The sequence below is a fragment of the Lagopus leucura genome, unplaced genomic scaffold (genome assembly GCF_019238085.1).
Source record: "Lagopus leucura isolate 7727_CA_CO unplaced genomic scaffold, USGS_WTPT01 Super-Scaffold_100159, whole genome shotgun sequence".
NCBI lineage: Eukaryota > Metazoa > Chordata > Aves > Galliformes > Phasianidae > Lagopus > Lagopus leucura.
Genome location: NW_024962335.1, coordinates 25,123,397 through 25,151,234, shown reverse-complemented (window position 1 = coordinate 25,151,234; position 27,838 = coordinate 25,123,397). Strand labels below are relative to the sequence as shown.

General features: G+C 37.8%; 1 protein-coding gene across 3 annotated transcripts in view; it reads left to right on the top strand.

Moving 5' to 3' along the window:
- SLC15A5 (solute carrier family 15 member 5) overlaps positions 1-9,702 on the top strand; it is a 29,306-nt gene extending 19,604 nt beyond the window's left edge. For all 3 annotated transcript variants that reach the window (XM_042890199.1, XM_042890200.1, XM_042890201.1), the window contains exons 8-10: positions 1,696-1,827; positions 8,054-8,162; positions 9,220-9,702. In XM_042890199.1, coding sequence (XP_042746133.1) covers positions 1,696-1,827; positions 8,054-8,162; positions 9,220-9,367 — 389 coding nt within the window. In that variant the 3' untranslated portion in view covers positions 9,368-9,702. The remainder of the gene's footprint in view (positions 1-1,695; positions 1,828-8,053; positions 8,163-9,219) is intronic.
- Positions 9,703-27,838: the final 18,136 nt, after the last annotated feature.

Here is a 27,838-nt window from a genome sequence, read left to right as displayed (position 1 = left end):
TCTCTCTATATATATATATATATATATAATGATAAAATAACTGCTCTCCTTCACTGTTAGAATTTAAGATCACACACACATGCAGGGAGCTTGAATTTGCTCCCTAGCTTGCTTTGAAGGAGGAAATTATTCTTCTAAAGCTTAGTGCTAAAAAAAGAAGTGGAGGAAGAAATCCATCCTGTGGAGCATCATTAGCAAGCATTTGCCCCTGCAGTGCATGAGATGTGGATGGTGATGGGGAGGGTGATGGGGAGACATCCTACTGAGCACAGCAGCTGTGTTGCACTGACAGCATCTGAGCAATTGGGTGCTCTGTAGCTGCTTGTCCAAAGTTACCAGGTTTACAATGTTTGCTATAGCACTGCTATACTTTCCTTTGCCCATCACCATTTCTCCAAGCACTTAAAGATGGAAAGCCTTGTAACAAACTGCTCTATTAGTTAAAGAATATATTGGGGATCGCTTCACCCACCAACGAAATGCTGTGGTCTCCAGAGTGAAATGCAGCAGCTGGTTAATTGTTCACTGTGGGAGAAGTGAGGAATGGAGTATGCAATTGAAACAGTAGGAATAATTTACTAAGTAGGATACTATTACCAAGCAGAATTTTGCCAAGATACATACTTTGCAGCCTGGTGATGAGGGGGACAAAATAAGCCCATAATCAAATGCTTTCTAGGCTCTCAGACTCAAAGTAGTTAGGACACTGACAGTCCAGTGTTTCAGACTATATTGTTCCATCTACAGATGATGTCCTGGGCTCACCTGCTTTCCCACTCAGGTCTTTGTCTTCCCTTGCAAATGAAGGGGGAAAAAAAACCACTGCCCATAGTACTTTTTCTTTTTAAAAATGTTTCTAAGTCTCTAATTTGGACATCCAAATGAGAGAAAAAAAAAAAAAAAAAAAAAAAAAAAGAGATGGGAGACAGTCGCTGTGAAGTTTCATTTGATTTCAGTAATGCTCCAGACAGCTCAGCATCCAAATAGGCTTCTCCGTTGACAAGCTTCTCAGGTTGGGGGTCATTCAAACTCAGGTAATAAAGCAGACTGGAAGATATTGGGGTTTGGAAAACTGTTCTGGATGAGGGCTCAAGGTGTAACATTGAGGAGCAAAAGTTTTGACCAGAGAAACTTGTTCAAAGAAAAATTGTTATAAGAGCTTGCTGTTACTATAACTTACTTTAGCCAAATTACAATTGGGGAATTACAGTCTTCCATGTTGAAATTATATGTTGCATCCTCTCACATCTAAAGTTTTCTTTTTCTAGTTTACTCTTCTGGCAAACAAGTGAAGGACAATATGTTTTAAAGTGGTTAGTAACCCTGGGGTTTCTGTCCAAGGAAATGGAGTACTGCCAAGCCTTAAATTAACTCAAATCAAGTGTCCTATTAAAGGCAGTGCACTGAAGTTCAGAAGTATTCGTTAGTGGCCTTGCTGCACTGGCTCTGGCATATGAGGTCCTGCAGTTAAATATCACATCTGCTTTCTTCACACATCGTACTTGCAATGGAGTTTTCCTTGGGTTTTTCTTAACTTCTGTGCCAACAGATGTAATTGCCCTTCTGCAGTAGCCTCTATGGCTAAAATATACAAAGTTCGTATTACACAGACTGGAGATTTTTCTCATCTGTCTTCTACCATTGCTATTTTAAAAATAAAACAAAGCTGTCGCTGTATCTGCTTCTATTTTAAAGGTTCATTGCTATCATTCTGGCTTGTACCAGAAAGAATTCGAGGAATTTCCATGCATTTTTTAACTCTCTTCAATGGAGCTGGCTGCTTTATGGGAGCTTTCTTTGTTCAGACAGTCCACACTGGCACTCAAGGTAAGAATATGCCCACGACTGGTGTTTCTGAGCAGTTTTCTAATGCCATTGATTATTGATCTGGAGCAATAGACAGTGCAGTTGAAAGGAATGCCAAAATTTTATTGATGTGCTTTCACAGTTAAGATGGAATTAAGAAAGAAAATAGATGAATACAGCTGTAAAGCTAAATTTAAGGAGTAGTCTTAGTTTTGATAGGTGGAATAATTAGAGAATGGCACTATGCAGGAAGCCCCTACCTCCAATCTCTATTCTCCTCTGCAATACTAGAAAATAAATCATCTTGGATTTATCTTGTTGTTGTTGTTAATGAACAAATATGTTCATGTTAGCCACAATTATTATAAGGAGGCTTCAGGCCATGGCACCAAGATCACTGCTTCAGAGAATGCAGAATACATCTCTTCTGTTTCCCTATGACATAAAGGAAGTTGGATTGAGCATTTCAAAGCTATCCAAGGGATTTACTTCCCCAGACACACTTCTTTCTTGCAGTCTTTACCCCTCTCCCTTTCATCAATTACTAGAAGAACTAGATTCTGTGCCAGTATGGTTTTGCCATGTGTTTTACCCTTTTTCAGGCAAATAATGCCATTCCCAGAAAACTTGGTATGTTTCAAGGTGAGTTACGTGTAATTTGGTTTAATTCTTCTAAGCAGTATTTAGTTCAAGCCCCCATACTGGAGTTTTCTCTGTGAAGCTGTCTTTAAAGAAAGGCAAAGGGCTTAAGGTTTTTTTTTTTCCTCTGCTGATAGATCTTTGTTCAATACATATGACTTTTTCATAAGTAAATTTGAAAAGGGATGCATTTGAGACCTTGAGCTGAAGGACAGGGATTCTTTTGTTTACATATCTGAAATAGGGGTGGTTTTTAAGCTCATGCTTCTCTTAGAGTTTAATTACCAGGCAGACAAGCGTCACCTGGAGATGGGTAAAAGCAGTGGATGAATCAGGCAAAGAACCATCGTGTACAAAGACATCTGTGGCAGTGAGCAGAGCTGCTTGCATTTCCACTGGCATAACAGATTTTTTTCATTGTACAATCATAGAATCACCAAGGTTGGAAGACCTCCAAAATCATCTAGTCTGAATGTCTGCCTACCACCAATAGCTTCCCCACTAAACCTTATCCCTTAGTACCACATCCAAACACTTCTTGAGCATCTCTAGTGAAGTATTCTTTCACTCACCCCACCAGACTTCTGTCTCACTGTCTTGAATCAAAGTAAGCTTGTGATTTAGTTTCTGGGGCTGGACATAGCATGTAACAATTACTTGGAGTTGGTCTTGTTTTATATGAAAGCATTTCTTATATATGAAATATTCATATTCTGTACTTTTCTGAATTTTTATAATATGCTTCTCAAGGTGTTCCTTTGCGCTTCCAATGAAAAGCTTTAGATCAGCAAAGCAATAATTCTTTAAATTATAAAGATTAACAGTTAATTCTTGAAACTTCTAAAGATGACAGAGCTTCAAAGAACAAAACGGTGACCACTCCTAAATGAAGTAAGTTCAAATGACATACTCTTGCTTTTGGTATTTTTTTTCAGCTCTGTTTAAAGAGCTTCTGAAACATTTGGTACATGGACAATTTAAGAAATTGTGGAGAAAAACAAATGACTCTGATCTTTTTTTTCTCTGAAAAGCTAAACCAATTTAACCAAGATGGGGATTCATTCTTTTCTTGCTGAAAGATGATGACAGTGTTTATGCAACACTTTTTGTAGGATTTCACAAGTCTCTGCATGTAATTCTTGGGCTATGGATGCTTTTGCTTTATGCAATGATTCGTTTCACTGAACTTATGCCAAAACTATTTCTGGTTTCCCCATATTTAAGCAATGTGGCCATGATTGCCATGAGGCAATTCAGGATGCAGTGAAGAAGATCCTCCAGTGTATATTTTGAAGCACAGAGAGTGAGAATATTATTTAAACCTTTTTATATACTACTTCATGTCACTAGTTTAGAAAATTATTTAGATTTTTATTATTATTTAGATTTTTATTGGCAAAGTTGATCAAATATCAGTCACAGAAGCTGCATTAATCACTTGTTAATCACATTTATGGGGATGGTGTGAATTTGATGAAATATAATGTTCAAAAAAAAAAAAATCTGACGAGTGCAAACAGATGATGGGTGACAGTGATATTTTCAGTACAAGCTGGGAAACTGCTTCCTTTTGGATCTCTTACCTCTCCTAACATTTTAATGGAAGAAGATGCAAGACACAACCTGTCCTCCTATGTCAATCATTTTAGAGTACTGTTCTCTAAAAATATTAATGTAAATATTTAAGGGGGGAGGGAGGAAAGGTCAGAGAAAGGAAACTGCCCTGACACAGTTGTATTGAGATAGCTAGTTTTTTCTTTCCTGATTGGAGCTTTTTGTGATTCTAAACACCAATGATGATAAAGCTAAAAGATATTTCTTGTAGTCCAGATGGTATTATCCATTGGTTCCTACTTAGCTAACAAGGATTAGAGGGAGGCCAAGACTTGAATTCAGATATGATTAAACACCAAATATATGCCTGCTAACTTGATGAAATTATAGGAGGTGCAATTCTTTTCTAAAATCTGATATTTTTTTTTCTATAGTCACATTCTATGTTGAAGGATAGAGTTAAAAAAAAAAATACAGGAGTTGTACAGAATGAACTAAACTCTTATGATTTCATATGATTTCTTTACTTTATCTTCTCTACTTTCCCTGTACTGAAAACAATGGTATTATTCAGTAAACAATGCCTTCCTCTGTGACTTTGGGCTTCACTGTGAATCCCTTGAGAACTCCAAGGGTACCACCACTGTGACAAGTACCTTGTGTGTGCCAGCACATCTGGCAAATGTTTTCTGCAGTCCTTTCCACGTACTTCTTCATAGCTTATTTTACTGTCTGCTGCTAATGGGGTTGTCCACCACAACTGGCGCAAGTCGCTGATTCACCTACTTTTTCTCCTGTGTTGGAAGGATCCATTTTTTTTTCTTGGTGTTGTATCAGATTCCTCTGCTCTATTTGAACGTTTTTGATGCAAAATGGATAAGGCTGGTGAATGTTAGTGCATGTTTACCAAGTATTTTTAATTTGACAACATCTGGTAGCAATGTTGAGGAACTCAGGATTTTCCTGGGCTTAGTCTTCTAATTCTTTTATCTATTTGCTATGAAATGCATAACCAGTTCACCTCTAGCAAATAACAAAAGGCTCTTTAAAATAGTTGGCTGAAGGAAACTTCTGATTCTGTGGTGATTCATGCTACTGAGTATTTCTATTGTTGGAATAAAAATGGAAATCAGGAGCTTGTTGTAGAAAGTTAATTCCCAGTGAGCAATTATCTATGTGACAAACCAACCTTGTAATTGGCACTTCTGTTGGCAATCTCTATAGAAAAGTAAAGGATTGACAGAACCCAAAGGCAGTGTCTTTTGGGGAAAAGTGAATTGTTAGCATATTGCATTGTGATTGAAGGATGAAAAAGTTCTGAATTCTTCAAACACAGTAGTGCCAAGGGCATTTTATTCCATCAAAAAACAAATAAACAGACCCAGTAAGTTCCTAGCATTCATAGCTAAGAATAAAATTCTGAAAACATGAACCAAAGCCAGCCCGTTCTAGATTCGTGCTAGATATGGCTTGTGAAAGCTTCTGGTGGGCAAGGAGTGTCTAAAGGTAGTTTCACTGTCCAAAACGTATGGTGGAAGTTACAGCACCAATGGCTGTTCTCCCAAGTCTTCTTGTCAGCAGGGGATTCTCTGTGCACTGCGTGTGAGCAGAAGATAATGTCGCTCAGGTATAACACTTACTCCATTGGGAAGTCAACCTACTTTTAAAAGGAAAAAAAGAAGCAAGTATTTGTGACAGAAACTAGGAAATCATTAATTAATGCTGGCTATACGCACTGGTGAAAATACATATTGCCAGACCAACCTGATCTTTGAGGTTCTAGAGGAGGTAAAACGAAGGCAGAACCCAGGTCTCCTAATGCCCATGTGCATGTTCCACCCTGATAGAGCCAACCAGTCTCACTTTCAACCTTTCAGTATGGTACCTTTCCTACCATTAAGATAGTGTCCAAAATCTATTTCACTTTTTCTCAAAAGCTGCTGAATTCCTTATATATAGCTTAGTACTATTTTAAAGTCCATATTTTCTGTTCAGTTTACATTGTAAACGCTATTCCATTAGGAGACTCCTGCTGCTCATATAGTTATACCAGCCAGTGTAAGTAACCTGGCAGACAGTGTGAACTCTGCTTTGACAAGCCATAGCACTAAGCCCCATGTGTGCTTCCCCTCTCATCAGATAGACCTGCTCTCTCCGTGAGCTCTGTCAGCCACACGGGGATGCAAAATGAAAAACTACCTGATTGTGAATTATGACAGTAAAAGTTTATAAGCTACTAAAATGAAGCTATAGCACCTAGGAGCTCAGTCAACTGACAGTGTTAAGTGATACGTTTTAAAGCTCACTCTGAAATAATGCTACAAAAGGCACCAGGCATGGAGGTGAGGTGGTGCTGCGCTGTGACAGGCAGGAAGGTGACATGGCACAGAGTCAGCTGAGAGCTGGGGGAGAGCTGCTGCACTGATGGCAGGTGTTCCCTGACAGTCCCAGGAGAGAGAGAGGTAACTGCTTTGAAAAGAAATGTGTTTACCATGCCAAAATGTGAAGGAAAGATGTAAGTAAGTGCGTGTGTATTTTTTTTTTTTCCTCTCTCCAAATCTAATTAGTAAAAAGTTAACATGCTAAGAATTGCATTGGATGGCTGAAGATGTCTTCAGTGGTCAAAAGATAAATTGTGGCTATCAGCTCTGCACAGGATAGTTACGCCATAGAAAGCTATTTTCTTCCTCTCCCTTTTAAGCTAGTTCAAGTGGTGAATAGTGACCCATATAAATGGGAAGGAATTGGTACCAGAATTTGAGGGAGCAAAGAAAGGTGTATTTATGTGCATAAATGCTGTGGTTTAGTTCAGGTCAGGTGTGTACTTCTGACTTGTAGTTTCTGATCATCTCCATTTGTGCATCAGTTTGCATCACAGCAATCTTGGACCACAAAAAAAAAAAAAAAAAAAAAAAAAAAAACAAAAAAAAAAAAAAAACATTCCTTTGGATGAAACTAAATCCCCAAAATGTCTGTGCTGGCTGTGTTCCAGCTGCTAATGGGAATCAGTCTGACACAGCCTTCCTGAGCTGTGTGCAGTGTGGGCATCGGGTTCTCAGCTGTGGCTGAGTGCTCCTCTTGAACTTCACTACTTGCTAATGAGGGCTGACTCTCCTTCCTCAAAGGCAGTAAACAACGTGTGCTCTCAAATAACATAGGAGGTCATTATAGCACTGTACAGCTCTCTGATATTCCATATCTACAGTCATTTCTTTTTTCACCTTGGTTTTACCTCTCATTGTAGTTGATTATAATGCTTCAGGAGGTGATTGTCTTCAGATTCAGTCTGACTGGGGCTTGCTTTCCTGTTAAGCATCTCAATTTCCATAGTAATAATTTACCACCTGAGCTTATTTGCTGGTTGTAATGAGCAACATTGAAAGCACGTAATACAGACAGATGCTCTGGGTGTGCATCTATAGGTGGTACTGTTTGTTCTTGAAGGGAGTCTTTCTTCCAGAATGTCCCAGACACTATTGCTAAAAGCCTCAGTGAGCCAAAGCTCTGTGACTCTTGCAGAACAAATTATGTGTACAATGCAATAATGTGTTACAGACTCCTAGTTAAAGGCAACTGTAGAGAAAGTTAAATGTCAGCTAGCATCTTGGTAATGAAGCAACACTCAAGACACTAAAAAAAAAATATATTTTTTTGAAACAAAAGCCTTTTAAAACCATGAGAGATGTAAATTAAGATTTCTATGAACCACCTTAATTATAACCCTTTCTAAAACTTTTGCACTGACATTCATTTAATGGGATAATGGCCCGGTCATGACTGTAATAGCTGTATAGTTAACTTTCCAATATGATTCAGATTTATTAAAAAAAAAAAGAAATTTCTTCACTTCATGTCTGTGTATCAGAAGCAAAGTGCACTGTAGACTTGGAAAAAATACATATTGAGTGAATTAAGACTGTGCAAATAGCTACAGGAGGGTTCAAGTCACCTGCTGTGACTGTGTATTACAGAAGCTTCTCTTTGTGTCTTTCATAAAAATCACGTCTCACCCTGCAAGGCAAACTAATTCTGCTTCAAATGTCTGCTTTGACAGGCAACTGGTTTCCACACTTGCTACATGAAGGTAAATTGGAGAGATTCTTCTTCTTCTTGGCTTCCTTGATGATGGTGAACACCCTTGGTTTCTGGACCATTGCACACAGGTATGTGTGAGGAAATAAACTTGATGTTTCATTTGTAGGTAGGGCAGAAATTCTTGCAGAACCTGTAAGTAGCATGCAATACCGAATTAGTAGTGATCGCATGATGTTGTCCAGGATTCAGAATTCTGTGGGCTTTTCCTGAAGTGGGAGATTTCACAGAAAATGTGTGGTAAAAGTAAATAGCCAAAGGCATATAATTAATCTTGAGTACCTTAAGAGTCTTTTAATACAAAAACTGACTTGAACTAAAAAGAGAATCCTTTCCTAAAGGACATAAATATGGGATTAAAACTATAGCACCAAGGTATTAAAACCCTAAAAATGACTTGCAGTGCACTTGTTTATGTACCAAAGTATAGTAAACACTGCTATTGTCCCTATGAGCCTTAGCATAAGGCTCAAAATCTAACAAAATGTTGATGGGAAGGTTCAACCTCTATGGCCATACCACCAATGTCTGCCTTTGACATTGTGAGCCAACATAAGATAGGAGGCATTACTTTTAGAGCAAATATTGTGTGTATATATTTAATTTTATTTCAAATTGACATTTCATTACGATATTGAGGTATTTTATTTTTCAGTAAGATGACCGAGACCAACATGAAATATATTTTTGGGATTAAATGTTACCATTTCATTTTGTGCCAAATTCTCATACTTGTCACTTTGCAGAAGGGAGGAAAAAAGGATGAAACTATACAGGTATAAGCACTGATTTAACTGTAGGAGGATATTAGCATTTATAACTCTGAATTAGAAGAAGTCTACTGAAGTTTCTCTGAGAAAAGCATGTTTGCAAAACAGTGTTTTTGTGTACTATTCCAGATATTAATTGCTGTATATTTATTGATAAAGTACTGCTTTTGTTAATGCTTGCATCAAGTTTAGCACTTCTTGTCCTTCTGTTGTGAAAGTTTTCATGAAAATGTGTACTGCTACCATATTCTTTGACTGCTTAGAAACTCAGGATTCCTAAGGCACTTTTATCTTGTGTGAAATCAGTCCCAGAAAGGATGTCTACCCTAGCATTTTCCTTCACTATTCTCCTGCCCAGATACAGCAATCTGAACCAGGCGTATACCAGTGAATTCAGAGGAAGTCTTTCTGAGGAAAAAGTCTTTCTGAAACACGACAAAGTCGTCGAGCGCTATGGTAGTGTCCTGGATCATTCTTCCATTTTGTCTCCTATGGAGACAACTTGAAAAGTTTCACCCTTGTTGGACTAAATTTTGATTGTTATCTATAAGCTTTCTAATGAAATATAATGTAGTGCACTTTAATGGAACCACCAATGTAGTTACTAATCACCTTAGGACTGTTATTTATAAGTTTACAAAATAGCAATTATCTTAGGATTTAGCCTTGTAGGATGCTGCACTGTCATAATGCATGCCACGGACAATGAGAGTTCACTGCTTTGCATGGTTGATGTAGAGATGCTTTTAATCTGTATAGGAAAAAGGACAGGTATTCATGTGTATTTATGATTAATAATGGTTAAAAATTAATAAATTCATGTATATATTTGTTTAGCGAATTACTGTGACAGTATCATTTGAAAATAACTTTGTAGGCAGTATTAATTAATTCATACTTGTAAGGTAGGAGTCTTGTGTTATTCCTGGTTAATATTTATCTGCTCTCCGATCTTCAGCAAGTTGCTGCTTCACCTTAGTTTCCTCTTCAGGAAAATGGACACCACCTTGCTAAACTTATCTAGAGATTGCCTTGAGGTCTACCAGGAATATACTGATATTATAAGCTAGTGACAAATCTGTAAAAATCTGGTGCGAGACACTTGTGCTGAGGCATGTAGCCATCGCCTTAGCAGACGCACTGTGGTATTTGTCATTCCTAGAGGATGATATACAGTAATGTTGCTAGTGGGAGATCCAGAGGCTACAACTTATTTAGGTCAAAATCACTAGTTGTTACCCAGTTGGAGAGGGTGGAAGGTGTTAGGAAGATGTTCAGGAAAGTGTAGATACAGCTGCAAGTTGAGGAAGAAACAATTAACAAAATTGAAATTAATGAATTAATGAAATTAATCTTAAAAATCTAAACAGTGTTAAGCACTCCCGAAACTGACTTGTGATGCTGATCAATCCTTTTTAAGTCATATTAATAAAATGATAATGAGGAAAGTATTAGGGTTCTCACGTAATAAAGAAATATACAAAACCCAAAAACTAGAGGAACACTTTGATTAAGAGTTGACAGAGTTGAAAATTTTAGTCAGAATGCTACCAGACACAAGGAATGCTATACTACAGGAGAAATCACACTGAATGCACACAATGCTCTGAAGTGACACGGTTTATGCACTGAAACTGTAAAAGAGTTGATGAAGGTAATCACAGTACTGTTATCCATTTAACCATGCTGCAGGTATAGGCTGGGGTGGGGAGCACTGAGGGGGAAGCAAAATGCAGTAAGTAACAAGTAGGAAGGAAGGCAGTCAGGACTGTCTTAAAGCTGTTAGTTTGATCTCACTTGTATTTAAAGTTTTGCTTAAAAAAAAAATAAATAAAAGAGAATTTTTAAAGTCATGAGATAAAAGGAAAACTGAATAAAATGCAATGCTGATATATCAAAGGTAGATTTGCCAGACAACCTTAATGCCTGTGTGTAATGAGCACTCATCTTTTAAACAAAACATGGTAGAGATGATCTCCCTTAATATTTCTCAAGGGAAACAACTTGTGTAGATGAGAGTCATCAGAAGGTGACTAAGAGCCCAGTTTAAGCCCAGATGGCAACAGATATTGTGGAAAAGAGAGGTACCCATCTGCAAGTAAGCTTTTGTGGAGCTTGTTTAATATTGTCCTTTGTGATAAAAGGGAAACTGATCCTGGGATGTTTCTTCCATCTCCACCAACACAAGTATCTTCATGCATGCTTATCAGTAATGGTTGTCCACATTCAAGAAGTGCTTTCTGACTGACACAGTGATTCAGTGGCACAGCTGAGTGTGCAACTGGCTATTTGCTCTGTGAGGGTTTTTTGGGGGGGAGGGGAAGTGGGTGGAGGAAGACTGCCTACTTTTCTCACCTTGGCTTCTGCTTGCATAGTGAAGAGGAAGAAACTCCAGGGGTCCCAGAAGAGAAGAGAGACCCTATCTATTGAGAATCTTGACCTTGCTCATTGTTTTGTTTAGGTTTCTATGAAAGAGCTTTCTAAAGCAGAAGATTTCTTTTCAAGTCTCTGAGACCTGGTCTGTGAATTTCTATTTCTGTGCTTCTTTAATCTTAAAAATTATGCACATTTGAGTGTTAGGAGTTTGGGTATGGCCTCTTGATGTGCTGTCTTGGTGACTTCTCTCCAGCTAGTTGGTAGCAAAATTTACTTGGCTTCTCTCATGATAAGATGAACTTTTTAGAAGCCTGTGGTTCTGGTGATCCTTGGTTCAGTTCCCATTCTGAACATATGTATTTTTTCCAGTCATGCTTACGAAATTTGAGATTGCACACACTGAGACTGTTGTTTCTCAGAGATCAAAATCTGAAAATAGATCACAGCAGAGAACATAAAATACTGCAGTTTAATTGTCTGATAAAGATCTGTCATTCTGAAGAAAAAAAAATCCCTGTAAGGAAGGATCTCTATCATGCAACACTGCAAGAAAGCCTTACAGCAATGGAGGGTGAACGTTGGGCACCCTTCATAAGGAGATATTAGAATTACATGAATTAAAATGGTTTGTGTGGTGAATATTTGCTTGTTGTTAAGACAGAGCCATTCAGCAGTTACACCTCAACAGATAGGGATGCTTCCCCAACTGGAGCACTTGGGGCTGTATACAAAAATAATGGAATTATTTTTAGTTTCAGACCATTTCCTACTTTTTATAAATCTTGTCCCAGCATATGTGAAATAAGTGTAAAGGACTCTGTAGCTGTGGTCTTGACTTTGAAAGATGCTGCCTATTACATCTGGGTTAATCCATTATGAAAAATGAAGAGAATAAATACTGAGGCATGTATGCATGGGAAATGACGTAATAAGCAGCTGTAAATTGTTAAAACAGCTTTTTGTTCAGCATTTTGTTGATCTATGACATTTCTCATGGGAGACGATAAAACATTCAGATAACATGTTCATGTTGCAATGCATGAAGTAAATGCAGATTTGCATGTTTTGATCCCTATCATAAAGGACTGAATCTTTGAAATAGTGCATGGAAGAAGTCGCCTCCAAACTGGGGTTCACAGGCTGTCAGTGAACAAAAACATCCCAGTTCAGTTTTGTAGTTTTACTGCTTAAATTTTTCAAACCTTGTCCTGACAAGCAATGAAATTAATATAAAGGAATCTGTAGATTCAGTCTCAACTTTGAAAGAAGCTGCTTGTGTGCTGTCTAACAGATCTGGTTATAGCTACTTAGGTACCGTGCTCAGAAAGGTCAGTACTAACCTTGAATAGCCATATGGAGTGCTGAGCATTGCTGGTGCTGCTTTAAGGGTTAAATGTGTGCTTTATTCTGTATTCATGTATGCACATATGAAAAATGAGTTGTCCCAGACAGTTCACTGAGCACCTCAGTTAAGTCTAAATGTATGGGACACCATTTCAAGTGCGGAAGGGTGAAGAAAGCTCGTTGGTGAGGATTAAGATCTCCATCTGTTAAGTTTGCACTGATGATAAAACACATGCTCCCAGTTGGAACAAGATGCATTAAAAGAGCAATTTCACTTCTACTGCCTAGCAACAATGTCATTGAGCACCTGCAATAGTTTAAACATTAAGCATAATTGGCTTTGCTTGACATAAATCTGTAGTTTTGTAAATAAGAGCAGTTGAGTTTCCATGTAATACCAATTAACTATGAGGAATGCTTTGTTTGTTGAAGCCTGAAGCTTTGCAGAGGAAAGAGGGGGCTGTTAATGCTCAGCAGTAGTAGTCAGAAGATAGGTCCTGGATCAGACATTGCATAGACTTCATGTGTGTCCTTGTGCAAATTATTTAATCTGAGTCAGGTCCTCTGTCTGTGAAAAGAGTAATAACATTCTGAACTCTTTTTTGGTAAAGAACTCCGAGTGTGTCAGATTAAAATGTAATTTTACAGCATTAAACCAATCTCTGTGGGTCTGCGCTAGATATCTTTTTGCTTTCTGTTAGGTGGAACTACTAGTGCACCTGAAAAGCTTGTGCACATTTCCTAAAATTGCTGCTTTTCCGCCAGTTTCTGGAGAAAGAGGTGCCTGACCTGCTCGATATAAAAATCACTCTTGCTTAGTTTCTTATTCTTGTTCAGCGTCTGTGGGAAATCTGGGTAGGAAGGAGTCAGGAGAAGCCTTCCTCATGGTCCCAGAATTAATCCTTTTGGACTTCAGCTTGGTGTTAGTTTGCTGTAACATAAAGTAACATGCCTTGGCAGGGACAGACATAAGTGCCTTCCAGTGTGTTTGGAAAGACTGTTTTTATATAATTCTTTACAGTAAAAATAGGTTCGCAAGTCTCCTCATGGCGTATCTGCTCTAAATAGAATACAAATTACCTCTTCCTTTTTACCTTCCTGATCTGAAGCAATGCTCACTGAAGAAAGTATTATTCTGTTGGCTTAGTTCTTCAAATTATTCTAGCTTCAGTCTCTGCCTGTAACCTGAAGTATAGATTTCCTTAATTTAGAGAAAGTTGATGGGGAAATTGACATCTGAACCTTATGAAGTCTACTAGTCCTGGTGCTGGCTTTTTAAATTTAGTTAATCAGTACTCATGCACAATGAGAGTTTAAACTAAAAAGAATTTATCTGGTAATGATTTTTCTGTTTTTTGGAGATGCTTCATCTCTGCAGAGGACTGGATAACACACTAAGAATAACAAATCATGAAGGCAACTTGTGCTTTTTGTTGGGGATGTGCACACTCAGAAAATGAGCAGAAATCTTCTTAAAAGACTGTGTGACTGGCATATCTTCCTGCTTTTTTTTTTTTTTTTTTTTTTTTTGTGTGTGTGTGTGTGTGTGGATTAAAACAAATAAGTATATATACAGTTTAATTGGAGGGTAGCCCACCTCTTTCCAAACACTACGGTTTTGTGTGGAGCCAAAATATGTCCATTCCAATAATGTAATACTCCCTTGAGAAAAAACACACATCCAGAAAATACTTCAGTTATTAAGTTTACAGTTTGGGGGTTATACTCCTTTCCTGTTAGTTGTGGGAAACTCCTATTCAAATGCTTGCTGCACCACTTCTGGAATAGTTTAGTTTAGAGCAGTAAGTGAGTTTTCTATACCCAGCAGGGTATCTCTGGGATAGAGGTTGAACGAAGGTGTGTTGGGTTTTTTGATACATTATTTTTACTTAATGAAAAATAATGCAAAATGTTTTTTTAATTTTCAACTCAGAAAAAGAGATGCTTTGGCATCTAAACAAAACAAAACAAAACAAAAAAACACAAACCAACAACAACTAATAAAAAAACAATCTGTCAGAAAATAAACAAAGGAACAGAAGCCCTTAGCAGTCAACATTTGTCTTCCCTGCACTGTAGTCTGTGAAAAAGCATCTTTTGAAAACAGATCCTGAATGTTTTCCTTGTCTTGTCTTGTGAACTTCAGAAGATCTCAGGTTGAGGATGGTAGTTATGGGAGTGCTTTAAAAGAGCACGGCAAGTTTTCTCAGCTTTGCTGTAGGGATGGTCAATGAATGCAGTATGTAAATGCTGTCTACTTGGCTAGCTGGCAGAAAGAGGATACCTTTGAAACAAACAAACAAACAAAAATCTCAAATTCAAAAGCAATTTTAAGTAGTAACTAAAGGTTAGCAGAAGGCGTTGCTTGAAAGCTAATCCAGCACTGTGCGCAACTCTGCATTTCTCTACGTTGTCTTAGAGTTCTCTTGTTGTCTTGAAATTGTTAGTTTTAAAACGTTCAGTATATCATGTGAAAAATATACAAACCTGAGATAATTTAATAACTTGCTGACAGATGATAACCTCTTCAACAAGCTTTGTCACTGCCTATAAAGAGTTGTCACTTAATAGAAATGCTTTTAAAGCTTAAACTCTTTGTAAAGTAAACTTTAATGTTCAAATGCTGTATAAAACTTTAAACACCAAAAGTTCTGCACATATTTTCTATGAAAAAGAGCAAGGGAATATTCACCACTTTAAGGAGGACACTTCAACGCAGAGATCCAAATATATAAATTATACAGATTTTGTAAAAATAAGTAAAAAGCTTTAATAACAGAGCAACAAACCATACCAGGGAGACAAAGTGATTATTACTGATTTGAAAATAATGTTGTTGTGTTGTGGGAAATCTTTTTGTTGTTATTTGGAATAGGAGATACTAGTTTATCGAGTATGTGAGAGTGGATGGAGGTCTTCTCTGTTACAACATACAGAGGCTTTAAAATAAAATAGAATAAAAATAAAAGTAAATACACTGGCATAGAGGGAACACCTATCTCATACACTGCTTGTAGTTCAAAAATTGCACATAAGAAGGTATTCCTGAAGCACTGGTTGAAATGGTTGTAGGGTATAGCTTAGTTAAACCCAGTTTTTTTGTGTTTTCTTTTTCCCAGTTCCAAAGTGAATTACCAGTTGATCGATTATTGCTTTTGTGAAGTTAGTTCACCTGGTTAATGGCTTGGGTGAACTGTTTTCTCCTCAGGTTTTTGTAATATCAAGATAGTTAACTAAATCATCGCGATTCTGTTTTAGTCCTTTCCCGCAGTTTGCATTTTCAAGCTATGTTCCTATGCAGCTGGTGGTTGTTACACCTAACTTTCCACATTCTTTAGAAAACTACATTCTCACTTTCTTTCTTCGAGCCTTTTAAGATGCAGTGAGTTCCAAATAATCACTTGCACAGATGCTCATAAATTTTTTTTTTTGAGATTCTCATACAGTTCCAAGGCGGGCTCAGGCATGTAGATCCTTCAGAAATGCTCAGAGAGAGTGGCCCAATTTAAATTATCTATTGAATGCTGAAACACAAATTGCACATGAAATCCCCAAGCTTCAGGGGTCTCTGGCAGGTCACATCCTACCAGTCACTCAAACATTTAGTCAGTGCTACCCCCGTGCACCTATGAAACTGAGGCTGTTTGACACCTCTGAGAATATTTCTCATGTTAGATCTGTTGTAAATGAGCACATGGTCCAGAATAATTAATGGTAACACTTCAGTCCTTTTTTGACAGAGTTGTGTTTCTTATGCAGTTTGCGCTGGTCTGTCTATTTAACTGCAACCAGCCATGCCTGAAAGACAGGAAAGAACAAGACGGACAAGTGTGTCAGTGAGTGAACCTCTTTTCTGTAATTAGAAATGCACAGGGAATAAATTATTCTCCAATTCAAGCTGTCCAGCTCACACTAATAATAACAACCCAAGAAGCAATCTGTTTACAAAAATTAAAACTGAATTTGTGAGATTCTACTGCAAGACGGGTTTTGCCATGTAGTCCTGTTCTGGTTTATCCCGCTTATGGGTCTCTGTCTAGGCATTACAAGTGGTTCAGTCTGGACTGCATGGTGATTTCGTGCACGTGGTTTCTATCATGTAAGAGTAGCTAAAACTGCTTTAATCGGAGCTTGTTGCAGCATCTCGGGACCAAACTCATACTGCTAAGTGAGTAAAAGGTAAGGAACAAATGCTACAGAAGAAAAGTATAAGGAATTTGTTCAAAGACTATTTTTTTTAAGCCTGAGGACACCTCTTAATACTACTGCATTCAGTCATCTTTCAACTTGCATTGGCAAAGCTTTCTCTGTAGAGGTACTTGGAAGGAACCTAGCAATGGCTTGGCTTTTGGGTTATCTTTGTTTCCCTAACTATAATTTCTCTGAGCTCATTTGTATTCCTAATGGATAAAGATTTCATATAAATTATCCTGAGGTAGATCTGACAGTTCTCAAACCATGGTCATACTAAAATTGGAGGAATCAGATGGGTTCAGAAGAATCTGCTTTAGCCATAAGGCACAGCCACAAAACTAATGGCCAAACTCTTCCTTCTCTGGCTTCTGGGTAAGGGAGTGTTGACAGGATCTTGAAATTTGGGGCCCCAAAGAGATTTGATGGACTCAAAATGTTTCTGAGCTTTTTTCCTAAACTTTTGTTTCCCTTAATTTTGGTTATTATCTAATTGTAGCACCTGATTAAGATGCAAAAAGCTGAGTGCTGGAAAGTGCAGAGCACTCTTACTTGACTTCAGCTTGGCTTGAAGTGGCAATGTCATTCCTTGAGAGCAGATGAGGTGCCGGAAAGTTGCCTTTCCAGCAGACAGCCTGAAAATGAGAATGCGCAGTCTCCATTTTAAAACTGGGAAAGTAATCAGGTCTTGGGATTAGATGTGTTACTTATGCACCTTTAGAGCCAAAAGCTATAAAGAAACTGCTCAGAATTCGAGCAGCTGTCATAAAGCATCTCTGACATTTTTAAGCAATCTCAGATCTTTGGATGAAGAGTCATGATAGTAACTCATATTTTTGGAATGCTGAAACATACACAATGAATTCTCTCTGTCAGACAACATGCTTCAGAAGAGAGTATTGACTACAAGAAGTCAGACTAACAGGTATTATTTTTTGTATTATTGTTATTGAATCGCAACAAATCACTTGAGCCATTTCGTTCTTCATACGAAGCACATGCATTATGGTCAGTTGCTGATCCGATAGTACAGATGAGATCCTGGGGAGAAAACAAAAGCTGTCTAAGGCTTATCTGGCATAGTTATGTATTTACATCACTTCAAACCAAGTAGAACAAGCTTGAAGAGTCACTGGACAGTAATTCAGAGTACCTAATTAATTTAATTGCAAACCATGAAATTCTCAAATTAATTTATTATTCAAATATATTCATGCATTTCCCTCCCCCAGGGCATCTTCCCTTAAAAAAAAACCTTGCCTTTTCAGTGCGGTTCAGTTTGTGAATGTCTGAAATGCGAACAAAAGAATAGCGGTGCTATGTCAGCCCCATGATCCTTGTAGCAGGCTGTGAGGAAGATGCACAAGGGAGAACACAATGGCCTGCTTGTGCTCTGTGCAGCATTCAGGCTGAAGGAGTTACCCCCAAGTTCTATGTTTCTGGTCATCATCTTACCGTTTATGTAACTAAACGTTATATTGATGATAATTGTACCTTATATAATTTTCAAGTTGATTGTGTTCCAGTGCAATGTGCTGCTTACTATTCAGATTTGTTTTCAGTATCTCTCTGTTAGCTACCTGTGCTCTTGTGGTTTCTATACTTTTTTTTTTTTTTTTCCTTGAAGTCAGCTGTGGCCAAACCTCATCACTGCTCAGACTTCTAGAAGCAGTAGGAATCACAGAGAAGAAGAGAGAATGCACAAATTGTTTACTTTCACTCCTCAAATATTGTTTTGTATGAGTAATTGCTGCCTTCCCACAGCTTTTTAGCTCAATGCCTAACATCAACTAATAGAAGAATGTGGGGATAGAGGAAGGACCTGGGGTACTGGGGAGGGGGATTCTTTTTCACAGTCTTTTGCTGCAAAAAAAATAGAACTTTCGAGGTCTGCACAGAAGAGACATAGGTGATTTATAATTTGATTTTAAACTACTGATAGGAAAATCCTTCCATGGGAAAATGGCATGATCTCATTCCTTTTTGACATAGAAATAAGCAAAGGAATTTTTACTTTTTTTTTTTGGATGGCAGATCTGACCTTCAGTCACATGGCACAGTAAGTAAGTATAAGTTGATGCTAACACCTCAGCTTGCTACACCTTTATGTGAACTCAAACCTCTCATTCAACCTGACCTCAAAATAGGACATGAATCCTGGTGGATTTTTTGTTTTCCTTTCCTTGATTTGTCCAGTTTTCATCCCACCAGTGCCCTCAAACCTTTGTTTTGGAGAGCACCCCATGGCATTGTAGGTGTTCTCTTGTTACTCTGGCTCCTTTGGATGCTTTTGACTGGCAGCTGTTCAGTGGTCTGGTGCCGACATCCCTGTTCCTTCTCACCCGTACTCTCACCTGTTATGGCACTGGGGTCTTTTCCATTTGCTGCACTGCACACCAAGCTCCAGTCCAGTATTCCTGCACACCTCAGGAGAAGCAGTTCTGCTTTCTGGCTCCCTCCCAGATCTGTCACCCAGCCTCGCTCCATGATGCATTATTAAGCGTGCAGCAGGCGCCAAGTGAATTTGGTGGAAACCGTATTCAAAGAGTATTTCTCTCTCAGTGCCTGTGGGCTGCTGCTCCCCTGCTCTCTAGTTTGCTTCTGTACATGCAGGTGTGCGTGTTTGCGTCTGTGTGCACTGGAGGTTTGGCTACTGTGGAAGTCATCACTTGCTGTGTCCTTGCACACACTCTGCTCTTTGTCAATTCTGCTGCTTTTTCTATCTGCCAGCTAGATGATGTCTGCATTGCATTCAAGGAACAGTGAGGACATCCAGTGGTCACATGGGTTAAAATTAATTACTCCAGATCCTGTCAGCAAGATCAGATTTCCAAGCTTTCTTGTTTTTTTCAGCGTTTGACTTGTTTTTCATCATAGCTCATTATGCTGTAAAGTGCCTGACAGAAGGTTGGGATGACTTCTTTCTCTCTTGTCTTTTCCTTTACTCACCCTCCCCCCCACCCCCCATGTTGTTTCATACCTATCAGCAACTGAAATCAGGAAATTGGGTCTTTTTTAGAAGAAAATGTGGGTATCTTTTAATTGCATTTCAAATGAAGAATTTGGGAGAAATAGCAAGGGAAATATTGGCTATTATTCTGAATGCACAACACTGGAATAAGAAGTAAATATGTTTTCTGTTAGGTGGATAGACACTCTTCAAAAAAAAAGTTTCAATGAGAAATAATCACAACTTGAACTTTTTATACAACTTTTTCAATTTATCTCATACAAAATTCATGTGTACCTTGGTTCATCCTGGAGTCTGTAATGAGTCTGAGAGGAGCTGTCTCGCTCTCTTTTCTGAATGTGCTGGTGATCAAATTCAGTCACTTAGCTGGTGCCATTTCGGGAGCTCCTAATCTTCTAGTTAGCATCGGAACAGCAAAATGTCTATCTGCTGCGCATCAGTGTAGCCAACTTTGATGCTCCCTAGTTTGGTGCAGGTATGTGAAAAAAGGAATATGAACCCTCTAGGAATAAAGAGAGCGTATGGAAATCTAATTTCATTTCTTTTTTGTTATTATGGTTAGAATAAAAGAAAGATTATTTTATGTAATATTATAATATAATCCTCTTAGCTCACCTGATTCTAGAAACGCTGGGTTTTTGTTGTTGCCAAACTACAAATTAATTTAAATTAAATCTGATTGCTCCTGTGCAGTTTTTTTGGTTTTTTTTTTTCCACATTGAGATAAAATTTGTGGAAGCTTTGGGAGAAATTCTTGTAGAGGTCACCGGCCTAATCATAAAATGTCTTTAAAATTTTTATGGTCCTTTAATAGAGTGCTATTGGATAATTCCTCCAGGAAAAGATCTAGCTCTGTAATAAACCCTTATGAAGGAATGCTGCAGCTTTGGTACAGCTCTCAACAGCTCTTTTCCCCAGATTTGCATACGGTACCTAAGTGCAGTGACCAGTACAAATTCCTTAAACGTTTGCAAAAATATAATGCTCAAATTAAGCAAGAGAAGTGCAATGGATTTAAAATATTACAATGACAAAAGATTATGACAATTTAAATTAGGAAAATCCTTATAAGGAAAAAAGCATTTATATAAATGCATCTGACAGCTGAGCATGTTTCATTAAGTTACGTCTGCTTTATTTGTGAAATGACAGTTGGCTCCTGCCAGTGTATCATGATGGTCAAATTTCATAAATCCTTAATCCTACCTGGGTAATGGAGGCAGCAGGAATGCCAGACTGAAAAACCTGTGTTGCTCTCTCATTTTGTGTTCTTCTTTGCCCATATTCTCCCAGGAAAATTAATCTTCAAAACTTGGAACAAACATCATGTGGCAAATTATGGGCACATGTGAATTTGTATATGTAAAATGTATGTTCATACCTACCCCGATTCCTAACAATGAGGCTCTTTTCATTACAACTCTGTACCTTATGTTGTTTGATGGACATCTGCTCAACACTGAACATTCTTACTGATACCCAGCTTTGCAACAAACGTATTTCTAAGGACAGAATAAATGTTGTGTATGTGTTTTTTTACACATCACTGGCAGTAGTATATTGACCATTCTTCTCTATTTTCAAAAAAAACAAACCAAACCAAACAAAAAGGCATTCTAGGACATATGGAGGGGTGGTCAGGAAGTGTCAGGGCTGTACATCCTGAGTAGCCGGTCGTCCATCAGCTCAGAAGCAGAGCTCAGTTCTGTGAGGCAACTCACCTGTTTCCTCCTCCGCTTCTTTCTGAGGGAGCTGCTGCTTACACTTAACATCTCCAAACAACCTACAGTAATATGCATTTGAAGTTCTGCCAAAGGAAAGTGTAACAGCGTTTGACAGTAGCGGATATTGTGAAGATGGGAAGGTTTTTTTGTTTGTTTTTTCATTTCTTGAGATGAGCCTTTCCGTTTTTGCTTGAAGTTTTGCTTGATTAATGCATTCATTAAAGAGAAGTGACGGTAATGATTAAACAAAAACATCTTTAAAATGCAGAGTTCATTTCAACCCATTTGGTTTTGTTGCACACAAATTGGATTGGCATTGCATCCTGCACAGCAGGTACTCCACTTGAAATCAAAGACAGATGCTTTTATAGGATTAGAAAGGATATCTTGAGGGGTGGAGGAAGAGACTGAGGTGGGGGGGTTTTGTTACTTTCTCTTTTCTATAGTGCTTCTTAGTAAAAATGCTAAATGAATAGTGATAATACTGCTGTTTTGTCTGCCTTGAGAACTAATAATACTGTTTGCTTACAATTAAAAGGAAATAAAAACTCCATTGTAACTTGAATTGTTAACAAATCAAGAATACTTAATTGAGAATCTTTCGCTCATAAATAGCTAATGGCACCTGCATCTATTTGAATCGTAATGCTAAATATCTCTGAATGAAAATAAATGTTTGACTGCTGAGTCATATCAGGAAGCCACATTAAATACTTATTATTAATATTATTACTATTATTATCCTGCAGCGTACATATCTTTAAGAGATTCACAGAGAGTTTATCCTTGTACGTGCTCAAACAGAAACTCACAAAGGAGCTGCAACATGCAGGGGATGGTAGTTGGTTATGATAAATACAACCAGTGCACATCTCTTGTGTGGATGATCTCAAAGAGTGTGTCACATGCAGAAGTGCTTAAGGTGCTGATCCTCCTCAGATGCCCTCTGGCCAGTTGACTAAGGAAGCCAAAAGAGGGACAGGCCTTGGCTCAGTTCTACAATTATGGTGGTATCTTCTATTTAAAATGCCAATTTGGCTGGATATCACCCTGAGCATCCAGTGCCTATTAGTAAACTACAAGCAGCTTTTGATGCAGAACATCTTGATACTGCTTGGTGTGTAAAATGATCACATCATACTACGTTGACTTTGGTCCCCAGAACTGGAGTATGTATGTTCCCAGTATTCTGATATGCCTAATCTTCCAATATTTCTGCACATTATAGCTTTTCAATTAATGACTACTACAGTTAGTTAGCGCTGTTCGCTACTTTCCACATAGCCATAAATATGCAACAGAATGGACTTCCAAAACACATCATATTTAGTCCCTTTCTAAAGATGGTTTGAAGAGCTGCTTCTGCCTCCTGGCACCACAAAGCATGAAAAAATGGATTTTACCATTATATACATACACACACATATACATATATATATAAATCTTTTTTTTTCTTTTTTTTACACCTATATTACCTTCAGTCAAATCTTAGCCTGGGCAGTAAATAACAGAACTGAAAGGAGAAGCAGCTTTCTGGGAAAATCTATTTTTTTTTCTTATTTTTGCAATGTTGTTAATTTCCTTACATGTACGAAGATTTTGATTACATTCAGAGTTCACTTCTGTGTGTTATTCAAATACAACAGATGGAGTTTTGTTAACCCCCAGCAATTTGTTGTTGCATTTTGAAACAATAAAGAAAGAAACACTGGGAAATAAGAGAGAAATACCACATACTCCAAGCAATTCAAATTTTTATTCACTTAATTTCTTTTGACAATATTTTATCAAGTACTTTGAGTTTCATCTCAGTTGTTACTGTCAGTTACTTCAAGATTATGAGAATCATGACTGCAATGGACTCCTGTTTGGGCTTTAATTCCTGGTTTCCTTTTGCCTGACTTAGAAAAGCCTTCAGAGAGGGTCTGAGATGTGCCTAATATAATTTGCATGAGTATGGTGTGACCGACATGATTTTTTCAACTGTGGAGTCCTAAAATTCCCTTATAGGGCTTGTATTTGTATTCTAATAGTTAATTTTTTCACATTTCTTACATTATCTCTTTAATGCATATGTTTTATCTAAGCTAAGAACTACATTTTGATTTTGTTGATCATATCATAATAAGGAATAGCATTTTGTCATTCATTATTTCACTGCTGCAGAAATACTCTTATTCTGCAAATTATAATTATAGCCCAAGACTCTTTCCTGACTTCACTTACAAAACTGATCTCTATCATTTATTTTTCTCATTATTTTTTTAGTTTTGTTTTTTTTTCCCCTTTTTTTAATTTTGTCGAGCACTAAAATTCTTTATCTATGTTCCATATGAATGTTAAAATGAATTCTGGACTAGGTTATTTTATTTTTGTCTATTTTTAAGAATAAAGGATCAGTCTTAACCTATATAGCTCAAATGGTGTGGACCAGGGGAATAAATAAGTCAGCTTTATATTTTTGCTTGTCCTACTTGAGAAACAAACTTTGTCACTTAACGCTCTTTCACAGTGATTCTTACATTCAGTTGTTAAATCAAACTCCAGACTCCCAAGGAATGTGTTGATTCTTAGAAATGAATAGAAAACAAAAAATTGAGGCCAGGAATTGTAGAGGTAGATTTTCTATCCTTAGGAGACAATGAAGATCAACATTTTTGCATAAGAAGAATCAGGCTGCTTTTTCTGCTCCTGTTATTAGTATATAAGCTATTTAAGTGGTTGAGATTTTCACAAACTCTGTAATAAATGAATGTTTTCCATTGAACTTTTGAGAGAGATGCATTCTTTTAAATTAATGAACAGAGAAACAGTTTGCTTACTCAAGAGCAGTATCCCCATTAAGAAAAGATGTGGTATTTATCATGAAGCAATCAACTTAATTGCCTTCGATTATGAATTTGGCTTGGATTTTTGGGTTTCCGCCACCACGGTTTTTAATAGCACAAATGAATTTTTCATAGAATGAGAATGAAAATAAGTTCAAAAATTATGAATTCAAAGATGAATTTTTCCACTGTGCATTCTTCTAGACTCCTGCTGGAAATCACTGAGTCAGATGTTGTTATTGCTTGTCAGAAGAATCATCCAGATGGGAAGTCTTTCTGTGTTAGCAGAGGCTGTAGGAATGCAGTAACAGGGAAACAATCCTGAGGTCTTCCAAAGGCAAATACAAGAGGCATGTGATGAACCTTGCACGGGGACTTGAGGACTTTTACTTCTGTGTGGTTTCAGTACTAGCTCAAATATTTATACAGTCATGGTACAGTATAGATGCCCCTGATCCACATAACTTTTCAAGCTTATTTTCTCCATTGTAGCATGGAGTCAACATCAGGTCGGGCAACTCACTTCTTGTCATTTTGGAAACAGGCCACTTCAGATCCACAACTGAGAAGATACACATTGTTTATATGCACAGTTAGTGAAATGGAGGTGAAAGATTTGGGGGATTTCCATTTTCAGAAGTGCATTTCTTCCTTTCCTCTCTTTCTTTCCAATCCCTTCTGCATGAGAACCATGTGCTTCCTGCTTCAGTGGCTCTGAGCTGTTACTGTTTGCAAAAATTAAATCTGAGGGCAGCAGTGAGGTGGGGTTAACTTCTTCTCCCAGATAACAGTGATGGTTACAAGAAAGAATGGCCTCAAATTTTGCTAGCGGAAGTTCAGGTTGGATATTAGAAAAAAATTCTTCTCAGAAAGAGGGGTGAGGTTGGAACAGGCTGCCAAGGGAAGTGGTGGGGTCACTGTCTCTGGGGGTGTTTAAGGAAAGAGTAGATGTAGTGCTTATTGACATGGGTTAAGGAGTAATATTAGAGGTAGATGGATGGTTGGACTGGATGATCTTAGAGGTCTTTTCTATGAAAATAGTGATTTAACACAGCTCCATAGTAAATAAAAAAACTACCTAACAAGATTTGAGATGCAAAGTACACTTCATTTACTGCATAGAGGGTTAAACACTCATACAGGACACCCTCCCGTTGAGTCACAAAGTACAGAATGGACCCCTTGCTTTCTAAGAAACAGAAGCAATAGAATAAATGCTTTCCTGAAGGCAATTCTTTAATGTAGTAACATCACTAAGTAGCTAAGAAAAAACTTATGCCAATTTAACTGGGACCAATTGGCTATTTATTGTATCATAGCTATTTTATTTTAAATTATAGAATCACCAAAGTTACAAAAGACCTCTAATATCATCCATTCCAACTGTAAACCTATCACCAATATTTCCCACTAACCGTGTCCCTCAGTACAATATCTAAATATTTCTTGAACACTTCCAGGGATGGTGACTCCAGAACCTCCTTGGGCAGCCTTTTCCAGCTCCTGACTACTCCCTCAGAGGAGAATTTTTTCCTAATGTCCAACCTAAATCTCCCCTGATGTAAGCTGAGGCTATTCCCTCTAATCCTATTGCTAGTTACCTGGGAGATGAGGCTGACCCTCACCTCACCACAACCTCCATTCAGGTAATTGTAGAGAGCGATAAGGTTTCCCTGAGCTTCCTCTTCTCTAGACTGAGCAAACATAGTTCCCTCAGCCTCCCCTGATAAGGCCTGTGCTCCAGACCCCTCAACAGCTTCGTTGCCCTTCTCTGGACATGCTCCAGAGCCTCGATGTGTTTCTTGTAATGAGGAGCCCAAAACTGAACATGGTACTCAAGGTATAGCCTCACCAGTACTGAGTGCAAAGGGATGATGGCTTCTCTGCTCCTGCTGGCCACACTGTTTCTGATACAAGCCAGGATGCCATTGGCCTTCTTAGCCACTGCTGGCTCATGTTCAGCTGAGCATCAACAAATAACCCCATGTCCATTTCCTCTACGCAATAATAGTTTATTTTTACAAAATTGCAAAAATAATAACTTTTTGTACTAGCAAGCAATATTTTAGTTACCAGAGGTATTCTGTTATGGACCTGACATTCACAACCAGCATTTCACCCCTTAATTTACATATCATTTTCACTTCTTTCTCAGCTCCTGTGGTCAAAACACATCAGCAGAGTTAATTTTTAGAGAGATTTGGGAGATTTTCTAAGAATAAAGAACTACTGAGAATGATGTAGAAGTTTGGGTTTTTAAAAACAAAACAAAACAAAAACACATTTGTGTTGGCTTTTCTACTTTGAACATTGATATTCCAGTTGGATTTTCTGTTTTGAGGGAGTGCTTTTATTTGTTGTTGTTGTTGTTCTGTTTTAAAAGGCAATCTATCATGCAATTTTTAATGGCTCTGATTTTCATGGTTGTGCTATTGAAAGAAAACACATTCCAGTATGTATTTGAAAGATGTTACTTAATTCTAAGTAAAATTTAAAATTCTTCATATATCCCATATCTAAAAAATTAATTTTGAGGCCAACCTAATTTAGGAATCTTATAATCCAGGAAAATCAGGCTGCTGTCTGACACACGTTAGTAAATGCTGACTTCTCCCAGTGGTAAATGCTGCATGTGCTTGTAGCTGTCATGAGATCAGGCAGATGTGTTGTCTGACAATAGTTGTATTTTTGACTTACCTGTCAAATTTGAGAGGGGGTGTTGATGGTATGCATGGTTCAAAAGGGATGGAGGTGAATGTCTGAAAAGACAGCTGGAAATTTATGAGTTAAATGTATATTATTTTGTAGTAGGGTAAATTTTTAATCCCACTGCAAATGTACTTTTTTTGGTGAAGGAAGTAATTGATATTTGGGACACAGAGGGACATAAATATTTTATTCAATCTCCTAAATATAAAAGGAGTCATGTGGGTTCTTTCATGAACTTGTATGTTTGTAAGGTTTAAGATGAAGGAATTTATTCATGAATGTCGAGAAGCAAAGACACCATCAGCAACAACAGCTGCCTAAATCAGTTGAGACAGTAGTGACTTACATAGGTTTGGTTTAGATCTGCTTTTACTTTTGTGGGAAGTGAGCTTGTAAACACTCACTCTTTTGAAAGTAAGTAAAAAAATCTCCGCAGGTGGTGACACACCTTTTTCTTAGTTGACTAAAGCCCATCACCAATTCCTGTGTTCTCGTCCTTCTTTGGCACTGACAGTGTGGTACAGAGCTACTAATAAGAACTGCAAGAAAAGCCTGGGTTTTTCTTTTGGAACGAGCTTTTTTTCTGAGATGCTAATTGATCCCTCCTTGACAGAACAGCAGTGGCACAAGTTAACTGCATAGGATTTGGTGTACGTTTTCTTGAATAATATGGTTGTTGGTTATTTTTTAAGACTTTGTGTTCAGGTATTTAAAAACACGAAAATATCATAGTGACACAGTGGTCTTGCATTTAGTAACACAGCAGGAAGAGGTGTGTCAAGATACATGCAAGTGGTTCGTGACACCACTGATTGTTCTGAGTTAGAAAATTAA